Source organism: Phocoena phocoena, chromosome 1, assembly GCF_963924675.1.
Source record: "Phocoena phocoena chromosome 1, mPhoPho1.1, whole genome shotgun sequence".
Lineage (NCBI taxonomy): Eukaryota > Metazoa > Chordata > Mammalia > Artiodactyla > Phocoenidae > Phocoena > Phocoena phocoena.
The window spans coordinates 181,207,345-181,231,308 of record NC_089219.1 but is presented as its reverse complement, the minus strand read 5'-3'; the positions used below and the strand labels follow the sequence as shown (position 1 = coordinate 181,231,308).

General features: G+C 34.5%; 1 protein-coding gene across 3 annotated transcripts in view; it reads left to right on the top strand.

Moving 5' to 3' along the window:
• The window catches only part of KCNT2 (potassium sodium-activated channel subfamily T member 2), a 370,804-nt gene that overhangs the window by 222,019 nt on the left and 124,821 nt on the right, over window positions 1–23,964 (top strand). For all 3 annotated transcript variants that reach the window (XM_065876379.1, XM_065876371.1, XM_065876363.1), the window contains exon 14: window positions 22,660–22,768. In XM_065876379.1, the coding sequence (XP_065732451.1) occupies window positions 22,660–22,768 (109 nt within the window). The remainder of the gene's footprint in view (window positions 1–22,659; window positions 22,769–23,964) is intronic.

Here is a 23,964-nt window from a genome sequence, read left to right as displayed (position 1 = left end):
GAACAAAATCCTCAGGAAAATAATAGTTACAATAAAAGATTTCTGAATATGAGCCCAAATATAAATTGTAATGATTCAAGTAAAATAAAAATATCCTTCACAGATAATTTGATTATTTTAATCACCACAATTTTCAAGAAGAAAATAAACACAAATTGGTTCATAGAAAAACAGTATTTATTTTCAGCAGTTTGCCCTTTTTTATAATAAATTTGTCAAAGTGAATAGATATGTATTGCAAATTCTGGAATGAGGCTGACCTCAGTCAAATCTTTGTTCTATTATGTAATGACTGCATGATCTCACGCTTCTTGATCTCTCAAGGTTGAGTTCTTCAGTATGTACAGTGAGGGTAATAAGAGAAACTATCCCATAGGGTTGTTATGATTAAAAAAATTACTCAAAAGAACATCAGCCACTAGTAATTAGTACCTATCAAATTGATGATTGTCATGAATCTTGAATACCTATGTCTCACCCTCCTAATAAGTCTGTATTATCTTTGTCTCCAGGAAAAGTAACTGAGGGTTTCCCATGAAGCTTTACAAAGAGCTTATTATAGACATTCAAAGAGCACATAATTTTCAGTTTGCACATATTTTCCAGAGAACAGAAAAAGAAAGATGTCTCCCTAACTCATTGTATGGGATTATGGCCTTGATACAAAACTCATTAAGCATAGTATGGGAAATGATAATTAGAGACCAATTTAGTTGATTAACATGGTTGAAAAATTATAGAAAATATATTAGCAAAGTAATGTATTTAAAAAATAATGTATCATCACCAAGTTGGAATTATTCTAGAAGTAGATCATTTCAAAGAAGAAAATATTATTATTTCAATGGATACATAAAAGCATTTGAGAGAGAATTCAACATCCTTTCAAAATTTTAAAAACAGAAAAATATAAAATGCTAGGAAGCTACAAGTAAGGAACTTCTTAACCTAAGACAGGTTATCTATAAAATAACCTAGAGGAAAACAAATATTTAATGGTCACATATTGAGAGTCTGTCTTTAAGATTATGTACAAACAAGGATGCCTACTAAAACCACTTTTACTCAGCATTGTCCTGGAAATCCTAAGGCATGCGGTAAGACTACAAAAATAAATAAAAGGAATAAGTATTGGAAAAAGAGAAATAAAATTGCCATTATCCACATATCATAAGATTTTCTACTAAGAAAATTAAAAAGAATTTTCTTTTTTTCCTAGAATACTTTTTCCTTAGGGGAGCTCATCCATTTATTTGATTTCCAAAACTGAGTCTCTCCCTCAAATATCCACTATGAACTCCTGTCTTGTTCCTCTAAATAAATAGTCAGTGTCTCCTGTTAGGTTTCTAATAGCTGTCTCAAAATTAAGATATCTAGAGATAGTTACTGATTTTCCCTGACCTAAAATCTGTTTCACCCCCATTCTTCCCAGCAGCATCTACTAATACTTAGAACTCAAGCCCAAAACCCATGAGTCTTTCATTATTCCATTGTTTGTATCCAGTCCATCAAGTGGTGTATGGTTCCACTCCCTGAATATCTCAGGCTTATCCACAGACACAACCCTTGTCCATGCCATAATCAAATTTTACTTAGGCTGTTTCAAAACACTCCCTTTCCTTTTTTTCCTGAGTATTTACAAATTATATCTATAAACTTATTGCTGCTCTCATATTCCCATCATATTTTCAATAATGAATGTCATTTGTGTATTGTAGGAGACAGTTACATCTTCATACCATCGATGTCAGCCTAAACTCACTGTTTCCTCCTTTCAGTATATGGATGCCAGCATTCTTTTACAGCTTTGTTTTTATGTTTTTTTAAATTTATTTTTGGCTGTGTTGGGTCTTCGTTGCTGTGCGTGGGCTTTCGGCGAGCGGGGGCTACTCTTTGTTGTGCTGCGTGGGCCTCTCATTGCGGTGGCTTCTCTTCTTGCGGAGCACGGGCTCTAGGCGCGTGGGCTCAGCAGTTGTGGCGCACGGGCTTAGTTGCCCCACAGCATGTGGGATCTTACTGGACAAGGACTCTAACCCGTGTCCCCTGCATTGGCAGTGGATTCTTAACCACTGCTTCATCAGGGAAGTCCCAACATCATTACTTTTAAACGACTCTAGTGGATTATTTTTTGTCAACCTCTGTAGATGAAAAATTGAATGGTAATATAGCTTTGGTTAGGTTAAATCTTTTTTCCTGTGAGAAATAATTTTGTCAATGCACTTCTTTTTTAGAAGTGGGAATTGGTACTGAACATAGGAAGAGGTAATGGCAGTGTTCCCTAGCTATGACTAATAGAAAAATGTGGTTTTATAACATCTTGTACTCTTTGTCAGCCTCTTGTGGGACTAGCAATTCCAGTAAAGCCTCTCCAGGGTCAAATATTTGACCTGAAATTACCTGGAAAAAAGATTCGCCTCCACATTGCTGAACCGTTCATAAATTGTCTCTCCTTAGTGACAAAACTGTGAAGAAAAAGGCAAAACATTATAGTAGTTCGGTTTTTAGATGTGTTTCTGTAGCCCACGTTTTAATCAGAATAAAACCAAACCCATATCTTTTTCTTCACTGTGCATTCCTAAACTCTTTAAAAAAAATACACAAAACAAAATAAATGGACAAGAAAAATATGTACCTGACTAGGAGAAGAACTCCTTTACTGAAAAGCCTTGAATGAACTTAAAGAATGAACTGTACTCTCCAGTTTGTCCCTTGAATGGAAAATCTTTGCTGTTTGTCTCCTAATCAGATGAAATTACTCAGAAAATCTGTGAGAGGGTGAACCCCTATTATCTGAGTAAATTAATTGCTAAATTTAGGTTCCCACTCTATACTCCCCCTGCCAAATAAAGTGTTAGGTCATCTGTGACTATTCAATTCCCTTTTCTTTATCGACTAATTTTCTTTCAACTACTGGGTTCTCTGGAAATTTCCCACTTCATTTTAACAAATATAGGAAGGCATAAAAATCAAATTGATAAATTTTCACCCACAAGTAGGAGTAAAGAATGTAAACATATGTCTGTAAATAAATTTGTAGGAGTGAGGAACATAAAATCAATTTGTAAGTGATTTGTGAATTTTCTATGAATTTTATTTCCCATGCTTCGATGATGATATTTCCTAAGTAACAGATTTGAATTAAAGTTCATGAATGAATGGAAGAATCAGACCACAACAGTAAAGTGCTGAATTAATAAAATTCTTTCTCCTTCACCACTAAAGTGTGCCGAGAAGAATGATTCATGATACTAGAACTATAGGAGTTAGTTCTGGCAACTTAAAAGAAAAAACAAAAAAAGATTTTAATTGCAAAAAAAAGTTAAAATGGACAAAAGGAAATACTTTCTAACAATATCATTGACAATACTCTATAAACATATGTTTTTCTTATAGTATATAGTCATGGATGGCTACCGTTATAAAAACAATATGGTTTAAAATCACACACACACACACACACACACACGCACATATTGGAGAAATGATTTGACTAAAAGTTTAGCCATCGGTTTTTACTGGCGCACCAGACACTCCAATGCCTCAATTTTTCCTCCCCAAAAAGAGAGTGGAAAAATATTTCTAAGCAATATAAATATTGGAAATTATCTTAGCTGTTTCTAAATAACATATGTATGCACAAGGCTTGGCTTTTACCAAATGGTGATGTGTGAGTTCTTCATGCTGAATAATTTCTTCATTTCCCATATACACCCACATAGACACCATGTTAAACTTCATTCTTACAACCTACTTAAAAACATAATGCTTTGAATTCTTATATTTTCAAAAGATAAATTACCAAAACTTTGAAAATTCTCCATTTTTAGATGGAAATATTTTCTTTTTGATTTTTGTCTTATTGTGAAGATTATCAGAAACCACTTAACATAAGGCCATCTTCAGACCCAGCACAATTTGGAGTTTTTACATTTTTTCCCACTATTTTTCACTTTGCAAAAAAATCAAACATACAGTTTTAAAATTATACAATGAAAAAGTGTGTATTACCCCCATTTACATTCAACAGTGAACATTTCCACATTTGTTTCATCTTCTGTCTGTGTATTACACACACACAGACACACATACACAAACACACACATTTTTACATAAGCATGTTTTTCCTAAGAATGACATTCTGCTACATAGCCAAGATAACATTTTCACCCCTAAGAGATGAAAATCAACATTTTATTTTTAATTGCATTTGCTTTTTAAGTTTTTTTGTAGAAGTAATTTTAGATCAACAGAAGAATGGTATATATAGAACAGAGCGCTTCTATGTAGCCTTTCACATAACACGCTTCCTGGAATGTTAACTTCTTATATAGCCATGGCCCATTTAATCAAAATTTTAAAAATTAACATTGCTGTGGATTATTTTTAAGTTAAATGCATTCCTGTATTTTGCTCCTCCTAATTAAGTATCAATCTTGTATTTGTTTTTCCTTTCTGTGACTTTTACAAGTTTAAAATATGGGCCAAACCATATTTCCTGCCTTTTCTCTTTGACACTTGATTAATTGCTGCTGACCATTAGGTTTTTAAAGCCATTTTCTTGTGGACCGCTTATAATTTAATTAACTCAAAGCATCTTTATGTTTTTCTCCATTAATTTTCTTATGGTTGTATATTTCTCAAAGACTCATTTTCATGATTCCGGAAACCAGAGAAACGTTTTTCTTCTTCTGTCTTAGGAAAGTGCCAGACATATTCTATCACAACCTAGGCCTATGATTTTCAGTCTGTAAAGTAGTTTCTTGATATGAATGTTTCATAAAGAAAACCAGGTACATCCTCTTTTATTCTTGCTTACTCATTCAAAACATTTTTATTGAGTCCTACTGTGAGCAATAAATTGTTCCAGGCACTAGTGGTATAATAAAGATGAAGATGGAGTAGCTATCTATTCCAATGGCAGATTTTCTAATTTTCTTTACCTCTAACCCTTTAATAACCAGGGAGTGCGCCTTTACATTCATCCCAAGAATAGCACTTCAACTGAGCTTTTTCTCTCTACAGAGAACTTCATTTGTAACCTTAGAATTCTCCTCCTCAACCCTTGCCACCCTCCTTATATATCAAAACTCATGATCCCAATTATGTTCTAATTTAGTAAAGTTTTCATGATTTGATATAATATCCCTGTTCCTGGAATAGTTACTTCTGTATTGAAAAGAGTCTCTTAAAACACAGTTTTTAACCCCAAAAGAATGAGATCCTAATACTAGGACAGCCAACAAGTGGAGAGAGCAAATATTATAATGGGATGTTTATTTAATCTAACATTGCCTCAAATCATACTGCGTAAGGACATATTGTAAACATGCTCATGTGTGGGTGTTGTGTGTGTGTGCGATTGTGAATTTGGCTTTACTAAACAATTGGAATGTTGTTGGAGAAGCGATGAGAGGCTAATGAAAGTTTCAGGTAAAGGTGTAAATTTTTAACTAATTAACAGAGTGACTCCAGGGGAAATATGGAGTGCAGGGAAGAGGACAAAAAGGACCTCATGGGGTGATTATTTAGGAAGTTATTATATTTGTTCAGGTGAGCGATACTGAGAGATTGAACCTAATGGTCGCTCAGGGTGAGAACGGATTCACAAATCATTTCAGATGTTCTCTAGACTTCATAATAAGTTGACTGTGAGAGCCACAGAAGAGTGAGAAATAATTTTATCTTTGCAACTTTCCATCTCTTGTTTGTGTATTCTCATATTTAATATGAATTATACTATAACAGTTAACGAATCTATTTGTAGTTGCTTAGATGTTCATTTAACTCGTATGATTTAAAAACTTAAATGATCTGTTAAGAATGTTGAAAAGTAATACCGTAACTCAGGAGAATAAAAATATGCAAAAATGTATGAAATAGTGAAAAGAAAAAAAAAAAAAAGTACAGTTTTCCACCTGTGTTGGGGAAACCCCAGGTCTTTCCTCCTGTTTCTTTGCTGTGACCTTTACTTCTCACACCGAGCACTTCGCTTCTGACACTTCTGGTCACCAAATGTGTGGGTTTTTTTTTTTTTCCCCACACCAAGCAATTCTGTGCAACACCAGCTGGATGTTCTACAATTCAACTCAATTCTGACACTGTCTATTCAAAAATAGCATCAGATCCCACAGGTAAGGGACCAGACCTGCAAGACTCCCCCAGATGATGAGGTAAATAGAGCAAGGCCTGGGAGGGTCCTGAGCACAGGAGCCTCTGTCCCTGTGGATTTGAGGTACATCAGCCTCCCAGGGTAGATGTGTTCACCAACCTGGAAGCCCTCCAGACCCCTGACCACTGGTATTTTATGGAGATTTCCTCACATAAGCATGCCCATTTATTAACTCCACTTCCAGCCCCTCTACCCTCTCTGGAAGATGGGGTTGGAACTGAAAATTCCAAGCTTCTAATCATAACTTGGTCTTTCTGGTGACCAGTCCCATCCTGGAGCCATCCAGAAGCCCACCCAGAGCCACCTCATTAGGACAAAACTTGCTCTGAGTACTCTTATCACTTAGGAATTTACAACAGTTTTAAGAGCTCCATGTCAGCGACTGGGTTGAAGCCAAATATAATAACGAGAGATGTTCCGAGTGCTCTTATCAACCAGGATATTACAATGGTTTCAGGAGTTCTGTGTCAGGAAAACTGGGGATAGAAATCAATATATATACTTTCTATTATCTCACAAAAAGCTTTCAAATAAGTAAGTAAGCTTCCACCATGATGTGGTAACAAGGAATTCTACAGGAGAAGGAGTGACACAGGAAAAGAACACCAGAAATCTAGGTACAGACCCCGTAACTTTTTCTGCATCATTCATTTTTTCTAGCAGTGTCATTAAAATGTGTGTCTGTAGAATGCTACTTTGGGGGTATTGGGAAATGCTTGGTATGAGAGTACTGTATAAAGTAGTAAAAGGATGCACATGCAGAAATCCAAAAAGGATGGATACATCAGCTAGTATCGGTTTATACAATTACGTGAAGCTTTCATGAGGAAATAATATGACCTGCACACAACATTTAAATAAAAAGACATCCATTACAGTTTTTATTGTAAGAATAGATGTAGAAAGAAGTGAAGTGTCTCATATGAGAACACATACATAAGATATCAAGATGTGGTGTGTATATAAATTATGCACCTATAAGTCATTGTTAGAAATTATATTAAAATGAAGAGTAGTACAGATGAAATAAGCAAGATAGGAAATTCCTTAAAGTAGGGTAACACTTTTATTAATACTATTTATGTACATTAAATTGTATTTTATATGTAAATGTAATACTAGCTAGAAGGTAAGTTTGTTGAAGATGGTTGTTTTTAATTTATTTATGGAGTTTACATTTTCACATTTTTCCCCCAAGATCCAAATTATCAAGTGTAATTAATGCCATGAAAAAATTTGCAAATAGTTATATCTAAGCAGGGAAGATGTTAATTACAACAAGGGGTTATGTTTATATAGGCTATAATATGTTTGTATAGACCTGAAATATCACTATTATGTGGGTAAAAGATAATGTATGTGAACTTACAGATCTGTGCAATTAGCATATTGTTATATAACCCACAACCAACTCTCATTTAATATATTGATATAATGACAACTTTCATTGGTGCCCAGTTCTCATTTAAACCATCAAGCTATTCTGTGTAGTAAATCATAAGGACTAAATCTGATGAATTAGCCAATACCTAGTTCCTCCTTGAGAATGTTAAATTCACCTTCCAATAAGGATTGAGAAATAAGTCAATTTAAAAAGGGGTAGCTATTTTTAAAACCACCAAGGTGAATGTAATTAGCTGAGATAAGTTATTTCCAAAAAATTTTGGAAGTTTACATGTTTAAAAATAAGAAAAAGAAATTTGTAGTATGTTGAAATTGTAAATGAGTAATTTTGACAAAATCAGTTTCTTTTTCAATTTTTTATTCATTATTAGGTTTTCAGCTTCTTAAGATTCAGTTTTGTCTGGAACTAAAAAAAGTAAAATAAAAACTCAATTATCATAAAAGAGGTTTTTGTGAACTTGTGTTATAATAGCCTTAAGATAATTATCTAGTTTAATTCCTAGGTTAAATGGTATGTGTACTTTTATGGTTTTTAATACACAATGCCAATTTGCTCTCCAGAAATGAATAACTTACCATTGCAGGAGTGAGCAATATTCCTTTTAACTTTTGCCCCTTGGCTGGATGAAAAATAATATAAGAACTATATTATTATTATTATTATTGTGGCAGTTGACATTTATTTAATGCTTACTATGTGCAATGACTACGGTTCTGAATTACTTTTTATAGATTAACTCAATGAATTTTCTTTTTTTAATTAATTTTTTATTGGAACAGAGTGGATTTACAATGTTGTGTTAGTTTCTGCTGTACAGCAAAGTGAATCAGTTCTACATATACATATATCCATTCTTTTTTAGATTCTTTTCCCATACAGGTCATTACAGAGTATTGTAACTCAATGAATTTTCATCACAACCTTGTTAAGATAGTAGATTAGTTATCCATTGCTGATACTGAGTTAATGACTTCACGTCTTCACGGTATAACCAGTAAGCACTCATTGTCTCACAGTTTCTGTGGGTCAGGAATTTGGGAGGAGTAATAATCGGGATATGTGTGATGTTGCAGTAAAGATGTCAGTTGGGGCTACGTTATCTGAAGGCTTGACTTGGGCTGGAAGATCTGCATCCAGGGTGGTCCCCTTTTCACTGACATGGTTGGCAAGTTTGTGCTGGCTGTTGGCAGGAGGCCTCAGTTCCCACTTAGACTTTTCCTTAAGGCAGAAGCCAGAATGTCTTTGCCTTGGCCGTCACACTCTGTCATTTCCACAATATCTTACTGGTCACAAGATCAGTCCTATTCTGTGTAGGTGGGAATGACACAGGATCTAAATCCTAGGATATGAGAATCATAGAGGCTGTCTGGAAGGCTAGCTGCCACAGGTAGATTCCAGTATTATACCCCTTTTACAGATGAGAAAACTGAGCAGGAAGATGTTAAGTAAAATGCTGATGGAACCATAACTTAGTGGTACAGCTGGACCTTAAATGCACGTTTTCTGTCTCCAGAACGTGTGCTGTTAAGAGACATGTGGTGTTGCCACTAATAGTTTGTTTTAATTTTAAAGTTTTGATTACTAACAGTTGCACATTTCCATGTATCTATTGTACATTTAATTTGTGTGTGCATTTGTGTATAAAACATCGCTTTACCGTTATTTTCTACAGAGGTGACTATTTTTCTCTTAGTGAATTGTAGAGATTTTTTGTATTCTAAAATTACTAACATTTTGACTCTTTGAAAGTTGCATTTTTTTTTTCAGTTTGCCAATTGTCTTTCTGTTGTGTTCATGGTGTTTTTAACTAACAGAATTTTTGTCTCCTTCTTGCACAATCATCAATGTTTTCTTTATGATTTTTGCCTCTGGATTATCCAAGGATCCATCATGTAATAGTTCAAATCAGTTTATTTTTCCAATAGTTACTTTTCTTAAAGACAGAGTTTTTAGCAACCCCTAGAATTATCTCCTAAGATCAAAAAGAATGTGTGGATCGTGAAGGACTGAAATGCCTAACTTACTTCATTGTTTTGGAATCTGTTGATGTGAACATCATGTTGAAAAATTGTAGGGGCTGGTTGGTGGAAGAATAGTCCATAGTAGGCAGGGACTCAGCAAGACAAGACACGTGCCTCAATTATCCCATTAAGTCAACCTCACTTTGCATTAAGAAACTCCTTTTAAATTGCATATGCCTCCTGGTAAAATTGAAATTTCAATCGTCTTTTGTATGTCTCTTTATTAAGATTGTTAGATGAATATCTAATTGATAGTAGCGTCTATCTACCTGTTTATTTCTGTAAGCATGGACATTTTGGAGGGAAAGGAAAAGATTTGATTATTATGGGAGACTGCTGAAAAACAGTATTTAGAATACACTCATTGGCGGTGGCCAAAGAGTGTATCCTAAATACCCAATAGAAGAGATGAGGTGAGAGTTTCCTTTGCAGTTTTGTCCAGAGTAATGACATGGCTGAAAACAGCTGTCTCAGGTTATACATGACAGCTATAAATATGGCTATGGGTTGTCATTTGCGTGGGTAGATTAGGCAGATCGTAGCATCTTCTGTCTTTGGTAAGGAAAAGGTGTGTACTCACGGAAGTGCATATTTCCACTTACTGTCTATTTTTATGAAAGAAAAAACTTTACGTATCATGGGAGTTTGCTGTATGCTCTTCTGTGTTATTTCAATCTGAAGTTTACATTTGTGTAAGACAGAGATAAATAACTATACCAACTTGTCTAATATGATACTAGGCATAGTTGCTCAAAACCTTAACGTGCTTAAAGACGTGGAATTCGAACTTATGCCTTGTGGTTCCAAATGTAGTGATTCTTTCAGCCAAGTACAGGAGTACCTTTACAACATTTTCCTACTTTATAATGTATTTCTACAAATGCTGAGATTATATTTTAGTCTTCATAGAATGTGTGGTTCAGAAAGTCTGTTTTCCAGTTTAATTGACAATGATTTCCAGAGATTTAGAGTGAAAAAGATATGTAGTGGAGTGTATACCTGTCCCCTGACGTCCTCCCAAGTGATTTCAGGCCTATTTACACTGTTCAGACCTCACAATACCCAAACTCAATCTTCTGTTTTGCTAATTCAACCATCTAGTGCTATCTAAAGCCTTCCCCTCCACTTCATTGATGCAATGCTTTTCAATTAGCTTTTGTAAATTTTTTTGATGTGAGACCTATTTAATTTATTTTATTTCATTTTTTCTCTTTGCTGTACAGCAGAGATTGGTCCAACATTGTAAATCAATTAGCTTTTAACGCAGTGCTACTCAAAGTGTGGGCTCAGACTTTTACTAGGCTATAAAATAAATACCAAATTGACCGTGAGCATTTAGAAACTTTGATAGCAATCTGCCATTGCTCTGACACCCTAGTGCACCACAGTGTGTTGTCTCTTTGATAAGCGAATAGACTGGTTTGGATCATATCATATGCATAGGTGAGTCACATATGGCTTGAGTTCTATACAGGCATGCACATTAGAACTGCATATGTGTCTGCAATGCATTGGAAATTAAAAAGAAAAGAAACATTTGTCCTTCATCACGAAGAGCTGAGAAGCATAGCTCTGATGCCTTATCGGTCTAGAGTCTTCTGTGCCTCACCTTCCTTTTTTCTGTCCTGTCCTCTTTAAACCACCTGAACTCTGTGGTCTGTCATTCAGCCAACCTCATATCTGTATATACTGCTTTCCTTTGTTTTAACTTTTTATGCCGCCTGATCGACAATAACAAACATACAAACAAACAAAATTCTTATCGGATGGATTCTTTTTTCCTGCTCCTTGACTGAGCCCTGCTAGAAAAAAAAAAAAAATCACCCCGTGGGTCAGACTCGTATCACTGTGAACTCATGGTCTGGCAGCTCACAGGCCCTTAACTGTGTGGATTTTTTTCCCTTATCAAAACACACTCTTACTCTTGCAGTTACCATTTCAATCTTTAGTTCACCTCTTAATTCTTAGGTAGGGGAAGCCAATGAGTTAAAATTTCCTCAGATTTTTGCTACCATATTTTCCTAATGTTACTTCCTTTTCACTTACTATTTCCTTCTTTTCTCCTGTTACAATAGGATTTCCTTATCTCCAGGCTGGACCCCATCACCTTGTACCTTGTCAGCAACCTTGTGATATTTTTCTCTCCTTAATCTTCAAATCTCTTTCTTTGTTAATTTATCTCCATAAAAATTTAAATATCCTCCTACCTCTCTGATTTACTTTTAAGAAAATCACCTCTGTATGCTTTCTTCACCTTTCAACTAACTGCTGTTAATCATCCTTAAAAATCTTAGTTTAAACATCACTTCTTTGGGGATACTCTTTCTGATTCCTGCAGAGCAGGAAAGGTATCCTTTTGTATCTTCTTAGAGCACTTGCATTTATGTCCTTTATAAAATTTATCACAGTATATTTGCTACTAATAAATTTTCTAGAGATCTTTCAAAATCCCTTTGAATCAGTGACTCAAATCATTTTAGTCCAGCTATGATTTTGGGGTGTTTGTGATTGAAAAGCAATGGGATTGATTTCAAGGTCAGATTTGGCCACATTCCTTCCAAACTCCCTCATAAAGTGATGGGGTTTTGGGAAACGTGGTGTTTGTATTTTTTCAGTTCAATTAAGAGGTTGTTTGAACCACTTGTCCGTCTGGTAGCAAGTAGTAAGCTTTAAAGTAAGTTCAGGGGAGAGAAAAACCACTAGAAGATTCACTTATTGTAATGTGCTTCCTTAATCAGTTTTAGACTTGTATAGCTTTTGTAGAGTTCTTTATAGGCCGTGTGAATTTAAGTTAATAATGGATTTAGGCAAGTAACTTGACCTCTCTGAACATCTAATTGCTTATCTGAAAACTGTTTAACACAATATATATCATAAAACTTTTCTGAGGTTTAATAACACACATGCATACATACATATATATGTACCATTTAGCATAAAACTTGAAATCCTATTTGGAATTAGTATTATTATAATATATTAAGACAATTCAATAACTATATCATTAACTCTCATGACATCAATTACTATCATGAGCTAGTGAGAAATGAATACTTTCGGTTAGTACCTAAATAAATGGAGTTCTGAGGTCAGCAATTTTTCAAAAAATATTAAGACTGCTGTTTCTGTGACATGTTTTAAAAAAAAAGGAGGTTATTAAAATTTGAACTGTTTTGCTCTAGGATACAGGAAATGATTCCCCTTTAGCACTTAATTAGTATGATACATTAAAAAAATTACAGCATTAACATAAGGATTCAAGCAATTAGAAACACACAAAAATGTGTTTTATACTCAATATTACTGAAGTGAAATACATCTGTTTATAGAACGTTGCCAGTGTCAAACTGGGTTGAATTCTGTATATTTAATAAGCATCTTGTATTTAGATCTTGTGAAACTAAATGACTTTTAGAGCTTTACTTAAACCTATTCTTAGCCATTGAATGGTTCACAGTCCTAGAATTGGCAGAAGTGTGATGTCTGCTCATGTACACACACAAACACACACACTCTGACTGGTATTTTATTGATTAAAGCAACAGGATCAAAATAAAACTCGATTGTTAGAGATTACTCTCCTCGAAGAAAAAGAAGCAATTTTCATGGCAATCAACCCACTCATGCTTATAAACCGAGTCTAATAAGCGAAGGCTATGTGAGAGGTTTATAATGCAATTTGTTCAGTCGGTCTATGTAATAAACTCTTTCCCTGTAAAATAAAAACAAAAAACATTCAATTTTTAAAATTTACCCTGTTTCGTGTTTCTCTTTAAAAGCTCTTTCTCCAAAGGATATTTGATTTCTGTAAATCAAAATCCAGGACTAGATTGGTTTCATGCACTGTCCACTGTTGCTTACTGCTTTCTGAAGAGCTGTTACCTAGCAACTGCATGGAAGAAGCTTCCAGTACTTTAAATCATAGACAAGCTCAAAAAATACTGTGAGGCAGACTTTTAAAAAAATATTCTGACTTGTTATAATGTAATTAACAAATTGATTTTCCATAAAGCAAAAGGGCCTTGAAAATAGATTTGATCGTATCTATCTATAAATTTGTAGCTTTAATTGCAATTGCTTATCTGAAGAGCTCTTAAATCAAAAATAATAAAAACAGCCATAAAACAGAAACCACAACTCTCACATAATCCTGCTATTTTAAAAGTCGTAGCCCTTGAAAACTGTTTCCCATTCCTTAAGAGAGTTACTATTAACATTTTGATTCCCAGTCGTACAATTTTTGATGCTTATTCAGACATACGTATGCACACATGAACATATATGCAGAAGTCAGCTTTTTTATCAATGGAGTTATATTGTGTCGTTTTGCTACTTAAATTTTAAAACTGTATTATGCAGAAGTCAGCTTTTTTATCAATGGAGTTATATTGTATCGTTTTGCTACTTAAATTTTAAAACTGTATTATTGACGTTCTTTCAAGATGGTTTATTGAAATCTATCTTTTTATTTTTAATAATGTAGGATTGTGGTGATAAATAGTACCTGTTTAGAATTCTGATGAGCATTTTATATTCATTTTCTACTTTTCTCCGCAGAAAACCCTATGAGGTAAATATTATGTATGATTTACAGTTTTAAAGATAAGGCAAGTTAGGCTCTGAGGGATCAGGACCTTGCCGGTGGCCTGGCACACTTGGGGGCGACACCATTTGCTCTCACGTGCTTATGCTCTGGTGGCAAGCAACCCAAGAGAAAGAGCTGAGTCAAAACGGCAACTTTACAGGGACGAGAAGAAAATACAAGATTTCGAAAGAGGAAATGCTTTCTTCAACAAGGGAAGGAAATTAGAAAGAAAACATGGACAGATTTGATCATTGCTAAGGAGTCATCTCTGTCTGCATAATCAAAACTGGACTTTTGCCACTTATGTGGTCTCACCAGCAAAGAGGGACAGTGTGTAGAGGAAGTGGATGTGTCTACAAAATATTAATCCAGAAGTTTACAAAACCTAGTCTAGTAACCATATTTAACTAAAAGAGGAGTTGAGACATGTCATTTCTCCCTGGACAGGCACGCACCCAGCTAAACCTTGGGGATGGGTGAGGGAAAATGAAGCCTCTTACTAAAAGGAAGAAGGAGAGAATGAATATGGGATGAGAGTAGTTTCAGCCACAGTTCAAATCTTTTTGTCCACCCAAGTATCCGTGTACAGTGTTTTTCCCTTATACATTAAGATACTCATTCATTATTATGAAAAATACCCCAAAGTTGCCTCAACTGCTGAACCCAACTCAAAGTGCAGGATATCTCGATAATACAGAGTCATTGCTAGCTGTGGATCCTAATAGTCTGGCAATGAACAAACCAATAAGTGAGTTACCTCTCCCCCACCCCATATGCATATATAATAGCAGAGCAAGATAGCTGTGATAAAATAGTGGGTTTTGGAAAAAGAAAGGGAGACACACAGCAGACATTGTTCCATAGGAATGGTGAAATCCTGTGGGACATGAATTGCAGAGACCTTGCAGTAATTTTTTTGATTAGACACCCATCCTGCTCTTAGAAAATAACTCCTTTGTCTATTCATAAGCATAGATCCTTGGTCACTATCTTCTGTGGCTACGTTGAACGTTGAAATTAGAACAGATTTCCTCCAGTCCTTTCTATGTGTCAATAATTGTGCTCGAAGTTCTTTTCTAAGAACTTTCTTGCACTTGCCATATTTACTGGCTTTTGTTGCCGTGTCTGTATCACCCTCTTGGTTGTCATGGCAACTACCTCCGCATCATCTGAAACAATAGGTTTATTGGGTGGGAAGGCAGCACAGCACCTTTATCTGATCCCCACATTAGGTCCAGCTTTATTGATCTAGCTGAAAAGTCTGAAAAGGAAGTCACTGATAAAGATCTGAAAGACAGTGTCATCTCCCATGATTTAGGGTACAGTTCACTGTTTTGGTTCTGCAACTGTCCGGATTCCTGGACTCCTAGGTTTCTGGCTTCAAGCAATTTTCCCTTTTCTCTCCACTTGCAGAGTGATCGATTTTTGCCCCAGATCATCTGTCACCTTACTAAAATCAGCAAGGTGCTGTCACCCACGTTAGTATTCTTGCCCTTTCTGATACCTCTCCCATACGTGTCTCCATCGACAGGTAGTTTCTGCATTCAGAAGGGAAAATGGATAATAGGGAAACATAGCAATTTCTGTCACAGATATAATTCTACACTATGCATCTCTATAGTACTTAAATTTTATATAACCTAATCTTCTTTTTTAAAAAAATTTATTGGAGTGTAGTTGATTTACAGGGTTGTTAGTTTCAGGTGTACAGCAAAGTGAATCAGTTATACATATATCCACTCTTGTTTTTTTTTTTTTTTTAGATTCTTTTCCCATATAGGTCACTACAGAGTATTGAGTAGAGTTCCCTGTGCTATACAGCAGGTTTTTATTAGTTATCTATTTTATATATAGTAGTGTGTATATGTCAATCCCAATCTCCCAGTTTATCCCCCCCCTCCTTATCCTGTGGTAACTATAAGTTTGTTTTCTGCATCTGTGCCTCTACTTCTGTTTTGTAAATAAGTTCACTTGTACCCTTTTTTTTTTAGATTCCACATACAAGTGATATATGATATTTGTCTTTCTGTGTCTGACTTACTTCACTCAGTATGACAGTCTCTAGGTCCATCCATGTCTCTACAAATGACCCATTTTTGTTCTTTTTTTATGGCTGAGTAATATTCCATTGTATATATGTGCCACATCTTCTTTATCCATTCCTCCATCAATGGACATTTAGGTTGCTTCCATGACCTGGCTATTGTAAATAGTGCTGCAATGAACATTGGGTTGCATGTATCTTTTTGAATTATGGTTTGCTCCGGATATATGCCCAGGAGTGGGTTTGCTGGATCAATCATATGGTAGCTCTATTTTTAGTTTTTTAAGGAATCTCCATACTATTCTCCACAGTGGCTGCACCAATTTAAATTCCCATCAATAGTGTAGGAAGGTTCCCTTTTCTCCACACTCTCTCCAGCATTTATTGTTTGTAGATTTTTTGATGATGACCAGTTTTTAATTAGAAAATCACTTGATAAAAATTGGCAGTTTGTGGCTTGAAATGTCCCCAAAAGGAAATGTAAGTAGCTGATGAAAAAAAATGAGCTGAAAAACTGCCCAATCTCCTAACTCACTGTCCCTCTTTTCCACACTGCTTGGTCATAATAGTTAATGGTATGGATAGCCAGGGAAATGCTTCTTTCAGTGCCCTAGGCTTGTGTTTCGGTGATTTCCCTTCTTTCAGTGTTTTTGCCCACGTCTTATCTCTGCACCCACTTCCAGAGACATATTCCCTAGATCATGTAAATGTGAGCCTTCTATCATGGCTATTCCTAGCCCCCTCCTCTGTGACCACCACCCCCTATCTTTCTAGTTCATGTCCTCTAATACAGAACTCCAACAATCTTTTGACTACACTGGGACTTGCAATTTGTTGATTCGACCAAGTTTTCACCTGTTGGTCCTGTCTTCCCTTCTTAACCTGTTTGCATCCCATAGCACACCTTTAGAACCCATAATTTCAATTCAGCCTAGTTCGTTGACCTTCCATTAGTTAGACTTGTTTGTCAGAAACCAACTCTAGTGAACAACTCTCTGTCTTCTAGGTGTTTACTTCCATGCATTTGACTGTGGCCAGAGGAAACCAAACAAAAGACGACCTGCAGGCTATTCCTCCATTAAATTCATGATCACTAATTTTTAGGGGTCTAGAAGCTGCCAAACGATCATTCTGTCCCTCAATACTGTTTCTTCTCCCACGCTCTTAAACAGTGATACCATATTTGCTCTGTCACCTCCAACCTCTTCCCCAATCATCATTTCCACCTATTTTAGTAAGAAAGTAGAACGATTGGAAGAAGAACAAAATTTTCGTAAACGTCTGTCTACACATCTACCCACCAACCTGAAGGTAGAACACCCATATATTCTACCTTTTTTCCTGTTATTATAGATGAACAATTTTAGTAGCAATATGGCTGGGAAGAGGCATGAAAAGAGTGATATGTTAGTAAGATTACCCAAATTCTGACAATCTAGGAATGACATTTTAAGGAATTCGAAATATATTCTATACGCTTTAGGATTTATGAAAGGTCATTAATCCATTTGGCAGATCAAACAGCACTCTGTAGTTATTGTTGATAATGGAAATGTTCTGTATTTGCCTTGTCTAATACCTAGCCAGTAGTCACAAGTATTATTGAGAACTTGTTATTGAACTTTTATTTCTGTTTAATTTTAGTTTATTTAAATGTAAATAGCCACATGTAGCAGAGGCAACTGTATTGGCCAGCACAGTTTCATTTTTATTTTATGTAATTAATTATTTTATCGAAGTATAGTTGATTTGCAATGTGTTCATTTCAGGTGTACAGCAAAGTGATTCAGTTATTCATGCGTATATATCTATTTTTTCTCAGATTCTTTTCCCTTATAGGTTATTGGAAAATATTGAGGAGAGTTCCCTGTGCTATACAGTGGGTCCTTGTTGGTTATCTGTTTTATATATAGTAGTGTGTATAGGTTAATCCCTAAACTCCTAATTTATCCCTCCCCCTGCTTTCCCCTTTGATTATCATGTTTGTTTTTTATGTCTGTGGGTCTACTTCAGTTTTGTATGTAAGTTCATTTGTGTCATTCTTATTGGTATGGTAATCTCTGGGTCTATCCATGTTGCTGTAAATGGCATTATTTCATTCCTTTCTATGGCTGAGGCAACTGTATTGGCCAACACAGTTTTAGAAGGGTGATAGGTGGGATGCTGAAGAATTGGAGAACAGGAAGAGCAATTCAGAAGCTGTTTTGTTACCCCCAGTGAGAGATTATCAGAGTTTGAATAAAGGTCCAGCATCCCTTAGCTGTAATCCCCAATCCAGAAAATTCTGAAAAAAGAAAATATTTTAGTATTTGTGTTGGTGTTAAAATCTGACCTGACCTGAAAGTATTTGGTAGCAATCCCCGCACTGAACTTAATTTTTTAAAAAATTTTTATTGGGGTATAGTTGCTTTACAATATTGTGTTAGTTTATACTGTACAGCAAAGTGAATCAGCTGTATGTATACATATATCCCTTCTTTTTTGGATTTCCTTCTCATTTAGGTCACCACAGAGAACTGAATAGAGTTCCTTGTGCTATACAGTAGGTTCTCATTAGTTATCTATTATATACATAGTATCAATAGTGTATATATGTCAATCCCGATCTCACAATTCATCCCACTCCCCCCTTTCCCCCTTGGTATCCATACATTTGTTCTCTACGTCTGTGTCTCTATGTCTGCTTTGTAAACAACATTGTCTATATCAATTTTTTCAGATTCCACATATATGCATTAATATATGATATTCATTTTTCTGTTTCTGACTTACTTACCTCTGTATGACAGCCTCTGGGTGCAGCCATGTCTCTACAAATGACCCAGTTTTGTTCCTTTTTATGGATGAGTAATATTCCATTGTATATATGTACCACATTTTCTTTTTTTTAAAATTTTAATTATTTATTTTTTAACATCTTTATTGGAGTATAATTGCTTTACATTTGGTAGTGTATATATGTCCATGCCACTCTCTCACTTCGTCCCAGCTTACCCTTCCCCCTCCCCATGTCCTCAAGTCCATTCTCTATGTCTGCGTCTTTATTCCTGTCCTGACCCTAGGTTCTTCATAACCATTTTTTTTTTAGATTCCATATATATGTGTTAGCCTATGGTATTTTTTTTCTCTTTCTGACTTACTTCACTCTGTATGACAGACTCTAGGTCCATCCATCTCACTACAAGTAACTCAATTTTGTTTCTTTTTATGGCTGAGTAATATTCCATTGTATATATGTGCCACATCTTCTTTATCCATTCATCTGTTGATGGGCACTTAGGTTGCTTCCATGTCCTGCTTATTGTAAACAGTGCTGCAGTGAACATTGAGGTGCATGTGTCTTTTTGAATTATGGTTTTCTCTGGGTATATGCCCGGTAGTGGGATTGCTGGGTCATATGGTAGTTCTATTTTAAGTTTTTTAAGGAATCTCCGTAGTGGCTGTATCAATTTACATTCCCACCAAAAATTCATGAGGGTTCCCTTTTCTCAACACCCTCTCCAGAAATTATTTTTTGTAGATTTTTTGATGATGGCAATTCTGACCGGTGTGAGGTGATACCTTATTGTAGTTTTGATTTGCATTTCTCTAATAATTAGTGATGTTGAACATCTTTTCATGTGTTTGCTGGCCATCTGTATGTCTTCTTTGGAGAAATGTCTATTTAGGTCTTCCACCCATTTTTCGATTGGGTTGTTTATTTTTTTGATATTGAGCTGCCTGAGCCGTTTGTATATTTTGGAGATTATACAATCATCCTTATTGATTACATAGATGTTTTCTTTATAAAAAGAGTACTGATTTTTCTTATTATCTAACAAGGGATCCCAACATTATATACAATTAACTCATTAATCTAAGACGATTGTTTTCAACGTATCTGATCCAATACCTCTTTTTTATGATAAATATTTTGTAACACTTCCTTTACTATCCTGGAATGAAATTCAGAGTAAATGTAAACATCTATATGAATACATTTTAGATAGTTAATATAATGTCCTAATTGTAATATGAAGGAGAAAGAGAGGGAAATAATTAATAGTAAGGAAGTGTATCTTTCAATATGTAAATGCCCAGATATGAATAACCAAAAAAAGACAACGCAAGAGAGACAATTGCTTGCACCAATTAGTATGTGCCCACTACTGACACTGACAGTAGTGGGCACATACTTATTATTAATGATCATATCTTAAATTTGTATTAATGACTCACATACAATACTAAACAAAATAAACTTTCTCTTAATTCATACAGTGGTTGTCTTTCTAAATAATTCAGTATTTACTAAAATAGTGCAGAACCTACTTTGTATTTATGTGTAAAATAGCCTCCAGTAATATGTACAGTGCTGGATAGGCTAATAGACACTGCAAAAACTTTACTTACTTGTAGAAAAAAGCATATACAGAAATAAAAATTAGTACCTAAAACTTACTAATCTTTCCCTTCTTTCCATTTCCCACAGATTAGTATAGTTTTTGAAAAATTAGCGAGTGCAACATGATCTTCCATCAACCATTCCCAACCAAACACAGATGAACACATTAAGTGAGGAAAAGGGAAGGAAGGGGACCCAATTTTTTACTTTTTAACCACTGAAGGGAACTAAGATGGAATATTTTTCAGCTGTCACAGAGCTATCACATTTTCTCATGGTCCCCTACTAGAAGAAAGACGGTTTGTACATTAAACCAAGGGAAAGTTAATAATTGCATGTGGTTTTGCATATATGGTAAACTTACCTTCTAAATTTTCTGGTAGTCTATCTCATGTCATAATATGTGTAAACATTTTTCTTAAATCATATGTTCAATTTATGGTTTAAGGTTTATGGACCCCATATGTATGGCTATCATATGATTCTAAAGTAATAACACTCTTCATTTACCAGTTTTGTTACTTTATTTTCATAGATAGGTCATACACACTCAAAAATTATTTTGAGAAATATCGAAATAGTGGTTTAAGTCACTGTTATTTTGCAAATATTTTTGTATACTTTTCCACATTCAAAATTGGATTTTGAATCTACCTGCCTTCCTGCCAAATATTATCATGGTTATGTGTTTTTGAGATTTTCCTTAAAAATTATCATTATAATATATTTGACAAGCAAAAAAAGATGAAAGAGAAACAAAGAAAGAGACATTGTTAGCAGATTCTTGATTTTTTTAAGAGTAAATCCTGGTATGTAACCATAGCATATAATTTCTTCCATAAAAGATGAAAGAAAAAAAATGAATAAGGAAATGAAGGAAAAAGAAAAAAATAATGGGCTCTTTCATATGCTAACTCATGTTATACAAATTGGAGTAATGTTATTATTTATCTGTCTGGAGCATTTGATGAACGATTTCCCAAGTAATCTTGTTTCTTCATAAATTGTATGGTGTATGTATTCATTTTATAGATCCGACTCACCTATTCAACCTTCTATTTCTTAATTTAGCTAAAACTGCTATTTTCTGCCTAAGAATATTTATTTAATTAGAACTTTAAACAGTCTTTATTTCCAATACCAGCTATAGTAGTTTACTTGGAAGGGAAGTTTTTTTCCCCAAAACAAACAGCTTTTTTCCCAAACAAACTTTAATTGCTTCTCTAAAATATGATTTCTGTGGAAAATTAAGTATATGGCATCCGGGCCCTCATTCTTGCATGAAAATAATATACTTGGACTGAGTAGCATCACCCCCCTTTAATATGACTGCGCCCCCTTACGTGCCATCTTTTGTAACACTCTTTATTGTTTTTATGTCATTGGATTTCTTTTTATACCATTTATTATCTTTTCTGACTGGACTCTATCATCTTTTGAATTTTTGACCTAGGTCCTGAGGTTAAAGTATAATTTAAATTTATATTTATTTCAGGATTAATTTTTATTGATTGGTAATTATGGTTGTTTTGATTATAAAAATCTATTACTTGTATGTTGTGCAAATATTATCTGCCACATTTTTTAATGATCACTTTCTAAGTCTTCATGTTGACTATGAAGTTGATAAATCAATTATGTTATAAATCAGTACTATTGTATTTCATACCATAGAATTATCAGAAGTAAAAGAGACTTTATATAGTCTCTGGTTTATTATCCAGACTGTACCTCTAACCTACCTACATGTTACCTCCTTGTACAGATGAGGCACAGGAAAAATAAGCATTTTGCCAAAGGCTGTCAATTTTAGTAAAGACAGGTCTGGGGCCAGATCCTCCATGCCTCAATAACTTACCTCATAGTCTAGTACTCTCTCTTATGAATCATTTTTCCTGGGGATAAATTTGCACATGTAAAAACCTCTCTAAAACAAGTGTGTTTATATGGAAAGTTTTGTAATTTTATTCATTGTTTTATTTTTCATATTATTTTAAAATACTACTATCCCAAGGTAAATTATTCTAATTTACCTATTTTATTTCAAACAGATCATGTTGTTTGTGAAGAAGAGTTTAAATACGCCATGTTAGCTTTAAACTGTATATGCCCAGCAACATCTACACTTATTACACTACTGGTTCATACCTCTAGAGGGCAGTAAGTATATTTTTTCTTTAAGATAATGCATTTTAAATTATAAAACATATAAGTGCAGTTATGTGATTTAGAAATACAGTAGTAAGCCTAGGTATACAGCTAGATATGTACCTATACTTGTATTTGTGTGAGTTATCATCATCTGACAGATAGATAGGTAGAGAGACAGACAAATACAAAACTGTTATAGGGTCCAAGCCATATAGGAAATTGACAGTGATTTGCTGTCTTTTCTAACTAATCTTGATATAATTTGTTTCATCCTAAATTTTATGTCTTCATCACTTGTTAGGCCTAGGATTAGGGCATTGTTTCTATTTTCAAGATTAGTAATTCTCAAATAAAACTTGTAAAAACAGGATGACAGCAGTCATTACTGTATGGCCTTAAAGCTGGTTTTTTTCTGTTTCTGAGGTAAGTTTTTATCTGAAAGCTACATGTGCACAAATGAGCTCAAAATTAAAATTTTATAATTATTATGGAATGATAACAAAGTAGTTGATAAAATCAGCTAATGTAGTATAAAAGAAATAATATTTAATATGAATTTCAGGGTATTGAGGGAAATTATATCATCAAAACATTTTTTCCTATTTGTTTATTTTGGTAGAGTTTCATAAAATATAGAGGTTGTTTTTGACTTGCATAATCGAGTAAAATACAATCAGCGAACATAGTTACTGCCCTTATTTAAAGACAAATGTTGCACTGAATTTCGTACTTTTCATATTCCTTACTTGGTATTTTAGACAAAATGTTGATTTTCTAAGTAAATTCCACCATGGTGCTTGTAGTTATGAAAATTTAAATTTAGTGAGTTAATTAATAGTTATTTAAGTGATGTGCCAAATCAAATAAGTCAAGGAAAAGGAAAATTCTTTCCTGGGATTTAGTACTGGACGGAGGAAATTGCTGATTGAAAAATAGTAAATGCCCTCTGGTATTTTAAGTAGATTTTACTCTCTTACCTCTAGTTACGTCTCTGTTCTATTGAGACAGAAAGATTTTCCCAGGAGCAATTTTCTCAAAGTTCTGAATATAAATGTTTCTATTCTATAAATTTATAAGCCTTTAAGATTTGCAGTGGAAAGGATGTAACAGGATCATGGATGAAATTGATTTTCTTTGATGGACATACTTAGCATTTTGATGGAATTAAATAAAATACTGAAAGCTGTTTTGTCACCAACTAATTG